This window comes from Sycon ciliatum, chromosome 10 (assembly GCF_964019385.1).
Source record: "Sycon ciliatum chromosome 10, ocSycCili1.1, whole genome shotgun sequence".
In the NCBI taxonomy this organism is placed as follows: Eukaryota; Metazoa; Porifera; class Calcarea; order Leucosolenida; family Sycettidae; genus Sycon; species Sycon ciliatum.
The window spans coordinates 25392587-25405253 of record NC_088652.1 but is presented as its reverse complement, the minus strand read 5'-3'; the positions used below and the strand labels follow the sequence as shown (position 1 = coordinate 25405253).

General features: G+C 48.1%; 1 protein-coding gene across 1 annotated transcript; it reads right to left on the bottom strand.

Annotated features, from left to right (window-relative positions):
* Positions 1-4438: 4438 nt before the first annotated feature.
* LOC135825690 (uncharacterized) lies at positions 4439-11770 on the bottom strand. The gene is made up of 5 exons (XM_065338307.1): positions 11401-11770; positions 8578-8811; positions 7568-7711; positions 6163-6338; positions 4439-5054 (listed from the first exon to the last, which is right to left on the bottom strand). The coding sequence occupies exons 1-5, from the start codon at positions 11474-11476 to the stop codon at positions 4488-4490; spliced, it is 1197 nt and encodes a 398-aa protein (XP_065194379.1). The 5' UTR covers positions 11477-11770; the 3' UTR covers positions 4439-4487.
* Between the last annotated feature and the right edge of the window lie 897 nt (positions 11771-12667).

Genomic DNA, 12667 nt, shown 5'->3' with positions numbered 1-12667 from the left:
CCACCTGCTAGATGCTGAGTGAGGGCATGGCGGGCAGATCACCAGTCCACGGCGGTGTATTGTACATACCAGTAGTACAGAGCTGCTCAGTGAAATCCAGTCGCGTCACTCGAGTGCGCGCCGGGGGCGTTGCGCAGCCCTAGACCTGCAAACTGCAAACACTGGGCTGCGAAATGGTGCAAGGCCTCCCTCCATATTGCCATTATTGGCCTATATTCTCTGGCCACGGGAAGGTGAAAAAATAAAAAAATAAGGCGCACACGTGACTTGAGTGATGCGACTGGATTTCATTGAGCAGCACTGTTCATGCGTAGTTTATGTTCATACTCATACAAGCAATCACGCTATGACGGTGTCTTGGCATCCGGCGGTGTGCACTGGTATTTTCTTACACCACTGCTTAGCATACGTGCATTCCAACTCCTAATTTCCAAAGAATTCAAAGGCTAGCTGTTTATCAAAGCTGGATACAAAGATGATAATTATCATTTAAGAAGGACTGATTACACTGAACCCTAAGCTCCTGTTTCACTTGTTCCTGTCTTTCGTCTCGCAAGGGTTTCTGATCGTACATGTTCTGAAACGTTTCTGGCAATCTGCTAATGTTCTTGAGTGCGTTACCGATTTGTTCTGCGCTGGAACATGTTCTCAGCCATCGTTAGGCGAGGAGGGCTGGTGTGTTTCTTGATGGTGGTGTCCGTTTGCGAATATTCCGTCAGAGGTGTTCGAGTGACGCCATGGCATGGAGGCCGAATGGAGCAAGTAAGAGATCGTCGTTATCCTGTGTCACACGTCGTCCAGCTCACAACCCGGGTCAATTCACACGTCACATCTGTGGTGGAGGAGATATGCCCGAAGTCCAATGACCCTGACAGCACTGCAGCGCTTGGCGTAGCGCCCAGGAACTGCACCGGCGCAGGCTCCATGGCCTGGTTTCCGTGTGCCTTTAAGCACATGGGAAATCGTATCTTCAAGCGGGCTTGCTCGGGCCCCAAGAGAAAGCGAATTTTGAATACATGCACGATCGCAACCTTCACTCTGCCGCTGCTTGAGAGCGTGGTCATCGATGCGTTCAGAAAGCGAAAATCTCCAGTCAAGTACGCTTGCCCGGACAAGTTTGCCGACTCACGCGAGTTCATGATAGCCGGCGGAAGAACGTACATGCAGCATTGCCACCTGCAGAGCCTTCTCTCTCCCGATCAGTGTCAGACACCGTCGGGTCGTTGCGCCATTCTGGAGGACAATGAGTGTGTGCTACATTGGCTGGCTAAGACGGCCCTGCACGCCACATCCTATCTCGACGACACGAGCGCCGAATCGGCGAGGGCTCATCGCAAGGTTCATTGCTGGGAGCCGGAGATGCAGCGCGCAGAGCAGCTCTTCACTGCACGGGGACGATGGGATGTGAGTGATCGGTGCTTCTCCACCATGGAGAGCATCGCCCAAGGAATGATTACTGAGGTTCTGCGTACGCTGTGCACTGAGATAAGGCGAATGTACAACAAACACAAAGAGCCTGGCACTAGCCACCGACCCAGTAGCCATCACCTTCAGCTAATGTTTGAGCGCTTGCCACTTTTCTACGAAGTCGGGTGGGCATCCATTCAGTCCTTATTCATCAAGCCCGCGTTCAGACGCTTTCGAACAACGGTTAACAGACGTCGGCAGGCCGGGGTCAACACGACCGTCTTCCGTTGTGACGTCAGCACTGCGAGCAGCCGTGACGCGATCAAGATGGCGGCGCTCCAGTTCATGCGAATGCTGATCATCAACGAGCTGCGGGCCAGCGTGTATCGATATCGCGCTCTGGTGATCGCCTCCACTCTTTTCATGGTGCTGCCATGTAGTTTGAATGCTGCCTTATCGCGCAACGGGCTACGACACTAAACAATCGAGACCATCTAGGGCAAAGCTAAATTTCAGCACACAGTGCACAAGGTAATGTACATCAAGTCATCCAACAGCTTTTCCTGACTATGGGTTCAATGTGTCGGAAGCTCACTCACATCTCGCGAGCCCAATTCTCATGAACTCTTTTGCGAGCCTCCTTCGAATAAGATGGTGTTTAATTAATATTAGTTTTTAGTGTGGCTCAGAGAGTAGTAAGTCATTCTGTTTAGAGAAACTCACACACTGTCACACTGTTGACTTTTGGCACCCTCAGCAATTCGCCTTTATCAATTGCACTGGTGAACCTGGGTCGAAGACCCTCCCAAAAATTAATATTCTCACTTTCATTCCTTTCAACTCGGATACTGAGCCAATAAATAATAATTAAAATAGAAGAAATCACATGGAAACGAGTTATGAAGCAATTATCCACGACTGTAACAAGATAATAAGCAGTCAGAACGTGCGATAAGCCGATAACAGGGCACAAAACTGACTTGTCAGGTTGTTGAATGTCACAGTAACATGTCAGTTTTGTGCCCTGTTATCGGACTTTCAAACTGCTTATTATCTTGTTGCAGTCGTGGATAGTTGCTTCATAATAAACTCGTTTCCATGCGATTTCTTCTATTCATTCCTTCCTTTGCCTTGATGTGTGTTTAGAATGAGTTCGCAGTTCATCCTTTGCTGTCAATCCTTTCACCCAAATAATTATGTAGCACTCCATTTGTTTCACATCAATCTCTCCTTGTGTTGTAGGGTACCTGCTCTACGCTGGCGTTCTGGCCAGGTCATATTTTTGATCCAGACTGTTCCCCCTTTTTCGTATCACCACACTGTCAAACAAGTGGCGTCTTCACTGATTGAGTGCATGGCTGAAACGACGTATTCTGCCGCTCAGATGTCCGAGAGCACTGTCACCATGGTCACGCAGACGCGTTAGAACTCAAAGCGTATTACAGTATACATGTATGGAACTCTGAAGGCAATCATGTTTTTTTAAATATCAGCCAGTCGGCTACTATCATTTCGACTTGGGAGTTAGACAAGGGGAAGTAGCCATGTAGGGGCGTGAGCCCACCTTTCGACATAATAATTATTATGATTTGACCCCGTTCAGTGAGCCCAAAGAAAAGCAATATTTCCTACCCCCTACTACACGGCGGATCAGGCTCTCTAAAACACAGCTACGCCGTGTGACTGTGCACTTTGCTGACTGCTAGCTTTACCGTGAAACATGATCAGTGGCAAGTACATGTATAGTGGTTAGTGTGACTGAAACGTATCCTGCAGCAGGCATGGCAAAGCAGTAGGTATCTTGACAGGGCCATGGCATCAGGATTTTACGCAGTGTGACCAAATGGGATGCTAGTACTTGACCCGAAGTGAACATTATTGACAAAAAACCATTTTGGTACAAAGTGGGAGGGTAAACGTTTTGGAGATAAGTTCCGGCCGGAGCAGGTGCTACGGCCCTGAATTTGTAGGTGTAGTGAAACCTGTCTAAGACGACCGCTCAAGGGACCTTCAAAACCTGGTCTCTGTTACCAGGTGGTCTCCTTATCCAAGGTTATTTGACTGGAAATAGCATTCCTTGGTGCTGGTTTCAGTGGTCTTCTTGGGCAGGTGGTCGCCTTATCCGAGTGGTCGCCTTGACAGGCTTTACTGTACAATGGCAGAACCGTACCACCGGGATTTCACGTAGTCAAGGCGGTGGTGTACTTGGCTCCATATTAATGAAAACCCGTTTTTCAGAAATCGGGTGGGACATTTTTTCTCCGGCCCGACCCTAGCAGGATTGGCCGGACCAGGTGCTACAGCCCTGAGTGTGATCCCGAAAGGGTCACTGAATCCCCACTTGCGAGGTGATCCATGGGTCTTACTCTGGGAATTGATCCGCGGTGCATAAATAGTCGACTTCTAGCCAGGAAAAAAAACATCAGCTAAGGTCAGGGGATTGATGTGAAATGTTCACTCCCCTACAATAACACACCGTGTTCTAATCATTCAGCTCAAAATGCAGCAGCGAGCAAATAGAAAGCTACGGCTGAGAAAATATTGTAGATTTTTTTTAGTAGGCCTGAGTTGTTTGGTGACCAAGTAAATACAATTCCTCAGCATCGGAGACGGCACTTGATGCTACGCACAGCCACACGGCTGCAACTACGAGCAGCTTCTCGAGACGGTATCATGACGCTGTCAGCATAGCTGGGGAAGGAGATATACGAATAGCCCCCACGCCTGGCGGCAGTGCATACTTGGCCATACTGTCGGCCATTAGTCTGCTATGTGAAGTGCCCACAGCTGACACGGATCATATGGATAAATACCTGGATGCACACGACACACAGGGTCAGGTAGAGTCTTGTCTCTTCCGCTTGTCTACAGTACTGTCGGGCGTCGAAGAGCGGATCGCCGAAGAACGGCCGGGTTAGAATTTCACCAAGCACAGCATACCAATGCATTATGGACGATGACTGAGCTGTGCATGGACTGTCATACATGATAATAAGAACGGTCTAGGCTAGGAGGCTGACCCCCCCCCCCCCCAGCTCTGTATGCTGACTGACGGTCGCTAAACCTGGTATGGAAACTCTCTACCCGAGCGCATTGCCGCTGGGTTCGGGGATCGGTTCAGGAAATGTGCTGTTAGCAGGGTCGGCGGTGACCTTCTGCTCCAAGGAGGCAAAGTTCAAGCCAGACACCGTCGTCTTGCAGAGTTCTTGAACTTCAAACAGGGCCGTGGATGGATACTGGTGCTCGGCGAAATCCAGACTCTGATCGTTCGCTGCCACTGCATACAGGGAGATTCTATGGTTGCCTGTGTCTAACCATCCCTCAGAGGTCTCTTCACACATGCCTGCTATGTTGACAGGGATGGTGAGATTGCGGGTGGATGCCGGCTGGTGCAGAATCATCTCGATCCTGGCCGGCTGGAGGCAGTCGGAGTTGCCGATCTTGAAGAACCAGCGGGTGGTGAAGTCGCCCGTCGACGCTGCTTGGATGCGAAGCGACGTTGAGTAGGTGATGCGCAGGACCGTGTGCGACTCCTTCTTCCTGAACGTCATCTGTGTTACCGGTCTACTAGTGCTGATGGCGGTGGTATTGAACTCACTCATGTACTGGAAGCCGAGGTATTGACGTGAGCAGGGAAGAAGGTACAGCTGAAACAGGCACAAACAAAGGCAAAAGCATGGAGTTGAACGGTTGTGGTTTCGAACGATCATGCAACAATGATATAGCCGATGATTGTATTGCAAAATCGTTTCCCTCCGTTCGAATAACATGAATGATGACCTAGGCAGAAAAGCACAGAGAGAGAGCCCTGAGCTTTCAAGGTCTCTCGTTGAGATGTCATGAACAAAATCAAGAGAACGTAGTGGTGGACAAAGAGATGACTATGATGGAAATGGAATGTCAATAAAACCTTCGTGAAATAACGATTCTTTTCATATGTCCTGTTTTTTTTTCAAGACATAACATGGGATTCGAACACGCACTATCGCCCTGCATGCATTTCCCCAATACACTTCACATACATACACATTCTTCCAAGTTGCTTCACTTTATGATCTTGCAGTTGAAAGGCCTATTTGAATAAGGTGGCCAGCTGTCTTTGATGGTACGGTACGGGATAGCACCAGGCATGCCGACGCCAGACAGAATCAAACAAAACGAAACAATTACCGAAATTTAAAAAGTGCTGTGGACCCTGGCTAGCGCTAGGCGTTACTGAATTTACGTCTAATACCTTTGGAAGTGCACTCGATTCTTCCACGGTGTTCAAACTCTATTGGATCATCTAGAAATACAGGATATGGCAAGGGGGTTGATTGGCAGGTGTCTGGCGAATGCGGCATAGATAACTCAGGAGCAAGACCATTCGACTCAGTGCCCAGAAGACTAGATGTACATCTCCGATGCAGAGTCTCCCTGGTGACTTCCGTCCCATTCAGACATCATACTTCCTTTACAAAGAGTATCAAAAATCTAAGATAGAAACGAACAAGGACATCTTCAATGGTTGGAACAAAGCCAGACAATTTAGGTCAAATACTCGTTGGTTTCATGGAAAAATGCAAACGGAAAAAGTCTGAAGACAAAATTTGACTCTCACCACCAGGACTCGAACCAGGGACCTTCCCTTGAGGCCAGCGCTGCTCTAACCACTGAGCTATGGTGAAGCTGTCATCCCAGCTGTCATCCCGGTGGAGACTGTTCAACATTTTCTTCAGACTTTGGTCACATCACAAAACACGGCTCTTCACTTACAAGTGCAGTGTCCAAGGTGCGCAGGTAGGTCTTCTTTACGAATTGCTGCCGTACACGTAACATTCTCACTGCTTTGATGACGTCGGTAAGTCTGCGCACTATTCGTGTGATTAGGTTCTCCTGTGCAGTGACCTTTGCCTGTAGCAACCGGAGTTCTTCACTTGCTTCACTATCCTCTGCAAGAGAGAGAGAGAGAGAGAGAGAGAGAGAGAGTGAGAGAGAGAGAGAGACACACACACATGCACATACACACACATACACACACACATACACACACACGCACTCACACACACACACACACACACACACACACACACACACACACACACACACACACACACTACTACTACTACTACGACTACTACTACTATAGCATGACTGCCCATTGGGCAATGTCACCCCCGGAGGGGGCCAGAGTTTGGAGTGCACCGTCATTGGCAGGACTTCTGGCACACTCACACACACACACACACACACGCACACACACACACACACACACACACGCACTCACACACACACACACACACACACACACACACACACACACAGACACATTGTTGTTGTACCCAATGTTGTTGTTCACAATGCGGACTGTACACGCATGACTGTACTGTCTATATATTTACTTCATCACAGTACCCTGTTATAAGGCACACACAGTGAAACCTGTGTAAGACGACCGCTCAACGGACCTTCGAAATGTGGTCTCTGTTGCCAGGTGGTCTCCTTATCCAGGGTCGTTTGACTGGAAAAGCATCCCTGTGTCCTGGTTGTAGTGGTCTTCTGGGACAGGTGGTCGCCTTGACAGGTTTTACTGTACAAGTCTGGAAACATGTGTAGGGGAGAGAGGGGAGTACCTATTCAAGCTTCGTCCACTGAAATATGTGTTTGCAAGGCCCTGTACCAAGCAGAATCCTGTATTGACCGGACAATTTTTCATGCACCAACGTGCTGTGGATCGAAAGTGCATCCCTGGATGAAGCGTAATCCTGTCATGTCAGGACAGTTTCCGCTGCACCAAGGGCATAGGGCAGGGTCTATTGTATAATTCTCAAATCATACAATATTCTTCGGATTGAGGGAAGGTTGCAGACGGGAAAATCCTAAATAAAAAATTGACTGCCACCACCAGGACTCTAACCAGGGACCCTCGCTTGTAGCCAGCGATGCTCTAACCACTGAGCTATGGTGTAGCCGTCATCCCAGCAGAGACCGTTCAACACTTTCTTCAGACTTCGTACCTCACACTTCCTGCGAATGCACACAGGCGGGTGAGATGCAGCCCTCACCGTAACCCACACACTTCACGTACAAAGTAGCACGAGGGGAGCCCCAAGTCATAAACTATTCATTGGCCTGACGGAAAGATGCAAACGGGTAAAGTCCTACAATGTCTAGACATCACCTATGTTGCACAGTACGCCCGTGTAGAAGTCAGTGCAGTTGCACGAGTAGCTCTGCTGTTGCTGTTGCTGCTGAGTGCTATGGTCCGGGTCACATGTACCACCATGTTGGCATTGTGCAAGGGCGCACGCAGCTGATTCGCGGTCTGAATGAAAAGCACACAAAAAAGCACGGAAAATCATTAGGGGTGAAACGATTAGTTCGAATATTCGAGTAATCGTTCGAAAATTTGAAACGAGCGAGTATTCGAAATTTTGCACTCGATCGGTTTATTTTATTTTATTTTTTAGTATTGCCATTCTATTTTTCAAAAGCTTTTTTACCGCTCGTCCACTGGTATGCATGCGTTATGCATGCTTTTGAGTCAATCTTTTTTGACTTGGACGATGCGATCACCACGGCAAGTAACGCTAGTTAGCTATGAGATATGAAAGTACTGATGAGAATCGTTACTTTACACTCTGTACAAGATGTTGGCGACTTTTGTTCTATGTTCACAGATAATTTCTTCCGAATTGGTCGAGAGCTCACAAGTCTAGCACTTTTGAATTTTTGATAACATACTCGAAATAATCGGATACTCGATCGAATATTATGAATGAGTGATCGATTGGTCAAAATAGATACTCGTTTTTTTCTTGCTGTTGCTGCTGTCCCCGCAGAGGCTGTTTGTTGTTGCTGTGTGCGTGTGTATGTGGGTGTGCATGTGACTGTGCATGTGACTGAGGTGTGTTAGGGGTGCGGGCACGTATGGTGTGGCTGCACACAGGAGTGAGAAAGAGAGTAAAAAAGAATGGTGCAATTCCAGCACAAATTGCTATGGCTTCTGCTGTAGCATCGCTCTCATCGCCTCTGGCGATGGGCGTCAAATGGTCAAATGGCCAATGGTGCGTGTATGTGTGTGCATGTGCGTATCTGGATTCAGCTTCAAAAATATATCTTACATAAAGCGTCTTACATAAACGATATATTGAATTTCCCTTGACATCATCTCACAGTAATAATTCATACTTAGACATCGCTGCAGACTATCAGCGACTGCAGCTGGGGACAGCAGCACCTGAGCCAGGGTGTGATTGGAAGAGTTCAGGATGTGTTCCTCGGTCCAGTTGCTCCTGGCAAGGTCATCTTCCATCCGGTACGCCGCGGTCGGACTAACACCAATCGTCACCAGCACCCAGTGCATGCAGGATGGCGGTGGTGGTCCTTGGGTCGGCGGGCTCGTAGTGCCAAGGCCTGATGAACCTGGCAGAAACAGATAGTTCCGCAGGAAAAAGCAGGGAACACAGGGATTAAAACATGTTTGTTCGAGTTCTGGTGGTGTTGGCAGTCAATTGTTTCTTTGCTGATTATAGCATTCAAGAGAACAATCGATGCAGACATGGCCACACAATTATTGCACGATTATTCCAAAATATAGATTTTCGTGTTCCGCTCGTCAGTGGAGAATATCAGAAACTTTTTCTTTTCTCTTTTTCATTCTCCCTACCTGATGAATGAATGGACTAGTGTTTTAACTTTTCCGGCTTCGGGCCCCTCAATCCAATGATGAAATAGAGTCTTTTTCAATATGGCAATCAAGAGTACGAACTGTTCGGCAACCATGCTTTATTGCAATAGGAACAAACATCCAATACACCACACCACCACATTGCGCTCTTGGCCGATGGTGATGGTGATGGCGAGTGCAGAGTTTGGATCGGCCAAGAGCGCAATGTGGTGGTGTGGTGTACTGGATTCCACAATGGCCCGGTTGTCGCTACTTCTTAGCAACAAACATGCGAGAGAAATGCGAAAGTGAAATATACATGAAAAACATGATTTTTGCACAGTTAGTACTACTGATTGTTGCTGTCTCCGAAACGCTTGTTTAGAGTCTTTTTCAAAGATCTTTTCTGACGTTTCACACGGCTACCGCCGTGGCCAAAGCAATCCGACCCGCGAGTCAACACGCAGTGCATCTTGCACGGTCCAAAACCCCATCCGACAGCATAGCAAGGGACAAAGAGCCTTGGTGCTGCTTTCGGCTTGCGGATCGGATATTTCTGGCTACAACTGTAGATTTGTTATTATCTCTCAGTCTGCCAGGTATGCAGGATACCTCCCTCGTTTGAAAATGTTTCAATCATATTTTACAAGCTGAACTGCACAGCAAGGCAAATGCACAAACCTGGTGTCTGCGAGTAACGTTATCCACAGTGTCGGAAAGGTTCACCCTCCCCCCCCCCCCCCGCCCCCCTCACCCCTCCTGGCCTTTGGGTTGGTCACTTCTTTTCAGGCCCTTTCGCAGATGAGTAGTGTCTTTAACTTTCAAAGTCCGATACATACGTGTACGATGGGACTCTTTCCAAAATGATTTGTGAGGTACCTCTGGTTTAATTTGTATCATGAAAATAATATACACGGTTCGCTTGAGACTCGGTAAGACTGAGTTTTCAGCATCCGTAGGAACGCTACCACCCTGCAAAGATCTAAGGCACAGATGCAGCTCCTAAAGCGGTTCGAGGTGAGTAGATCAGCCTGCCAGCAAAGTGGTCAAAGACCGAAAATCCCATTCACTGCATCCATGTTTCCTCGTGCCAGGCCACGAGCTCCCAATTCTCTGTACGTCGCAGCATGGCTGGAAAAATCCTTCCGCTTCCAAGCAGGACTGGAACCTGGTACCATCTTTTTCTCAACCGTGGTCTTAGACCATCCCACTATGCTTGCCCGCCATGAAGCAATCATTACATTTTGCAAGCTTATTCTGGTCTAGTTCCGGACCACAGAGCACACAAGGAATATCCCTTGTGTGTAAAACTTGCATGAACTCTTGATGTGTAAGGGTGACTGCTGAATGCCATGCCTCGGAGAACCAGCCAGCCCCCCCCCCCCCTCTTTTTGACGCAAAGCAGTACTTTCCTACTGTGCACGGCTGATGCCAATCATAATCACTTTTGAATTAGACTTCCAAGAACCTCCTCAAATTAACCCTGTGCTGCATCCTTGGGTTCATGCTTCAATTCAATTCCAGGGGCTCCATTGTCATAAGGCATTATGCCTGTTTTTACTTCCACTATAAATAAAGTATACAGCAAGTTCCTGTCACTCTCAGACGTCTTCGCCGTGACCAATCAGCTGCTTCATGTACTCAGAGCTGGTCTGATCACCAGTGGACAAAGTATAAGAGAAACGTCTTTTTGAAATCCGCGAATCATACGGTGAAGAGTTGAACAGAGTTCAACTCTTCGATCGAGCCGAGTCCTGGTGGTGACCGTCAATATTTTCTTCAGACTTTTCGTGTATGCATCTTTCCCTCAAACGAAAGAAGATTCGTTACTGATCGTTAGACTTCCGTCGCTTCGCGATTTGTACAATAGTGCGGGTGCGTTCCTGTTCCAACTTCCTGGCGCTCACACATTTAGTGCCATCAATCGGCGTCAATATCATGAGCGTCCCATCGCGCTCCTTTGAATGTGAATCAGGCTTTAGAGCTACAGGTATGCGGTATCACTACATTCTTATGCCTCGCTCACAACTTGACCAATTTTTCGGCGATGCTCCCACGCCGACACCGACTTGAAATCGGTCGACTGTGTCGGAGAGACTCGGACTACCTCGACACACACAACTTTCTGTAAACATGCGCGACCACATCACCCACATCAGGCGTTTTCCGTGCCGATGTTGAGAATTTTTTTGTACGATTCAATTTCGGCCGAAAAATACGGCTAGTGCACTAGTGTGAACCAGGCATAGCCATAATAATGTTCATACCGACGGCAACAGAACGCTCGAGGCACTGCCAGGCATCATTTTAAAACCCCCCTCCCCGGTTACTTCCCCAGCCCTTACCTTCGCAACCATGAGGTGTTGAACAGATAGCGACCAGAGCGACATGGAGTAGCAGGGACAATACTGACTTCGCCATCTTTGCCTACGACCAAAAATTCGTACTTCTTCGCGCCAGGCAGTCGAGCAAAACGAAAACACAACAACTGCGTTGGAAACTTCCAATACTAGCGACTGAGCTAGCTACCTGTATAACGTGAACAGGCTATCAGACTGCAAACAACGAGTGGATAGAAGTAGAGTAGCGTAGCTCAGTTGTTGTTCCGATTTCTCGGGTGAAAAAGCGGCTGCCTTTTTTCTGAAATTTACGTTCTAGCGTCGCTGCCTTCGACATTCACACGGCTACATGCACCCTGCATTCTGTGGCTGTGCTACCCGCACAGCTGGAAATCACATACATGTATGATGCAAGTACACGTAAGTACACTGCATGCTGCTCTGTGAAATCCAATCCGGCTCGCTGGGCACGGTGCTGCGCAGTCTGATGAAGAGAATGAGGATGAAGATAGCTACATAATTGTACTGTAGCTCCCACTAGCACGAACAGCATTACTTGTGGGTTCAACACTACTCACTAGACAACTGGTGATACTCACAGCATTAGTACGTGCTCAAGTACAACACAGTCATGTCATGTGTTAGTGTTACTGGTAATACTACAGAAGAATGACAATGTAGCCCCATCCGGCCATCGATCATGGCCCAGTTGATCTAATCCGACAATACGACGTTACAGTGCTGTGAACTGAGTGAACGTGATACATAAAAATAATGACATGCCCGTGTCTCCCAGTGTTCCTGACCTCAGTGTAGTTGACCTCAGAACTCCCCACTACTGTCCGCCACAGAGTGCAGTACGCAGTGTGTTCCCTGCTAGCTGACGTGCAATCAAGATAAAGGTCTTTTTGGCATTACAATGACTACAGTACAGTCATGTAGGTCCCATCTCACAAGCAATACAATGATTGTCATGTCACATTGCGCTGAAGCTCCGATATTACCATGAACATACACAATACTATTACTACTACAGACAGTGTGTGTGCCATGTGAACATGATAGGGCTGACCAGGATGATGGGGATACTGATAGATGTGTGCAGTACAGCTGTCACCTGCACTAACGTTTCCAGGACCATCACTCTCAGCAGGCCCAGTGTCAACCCCAGTGACACTCAGAAACACACTGACTTAGCAGCAGCACCACCACCACGAGCAGCAACAGCATCACCAGCAACAGCATCACCAGCAACAGCAGCAGCAGCAGCAGA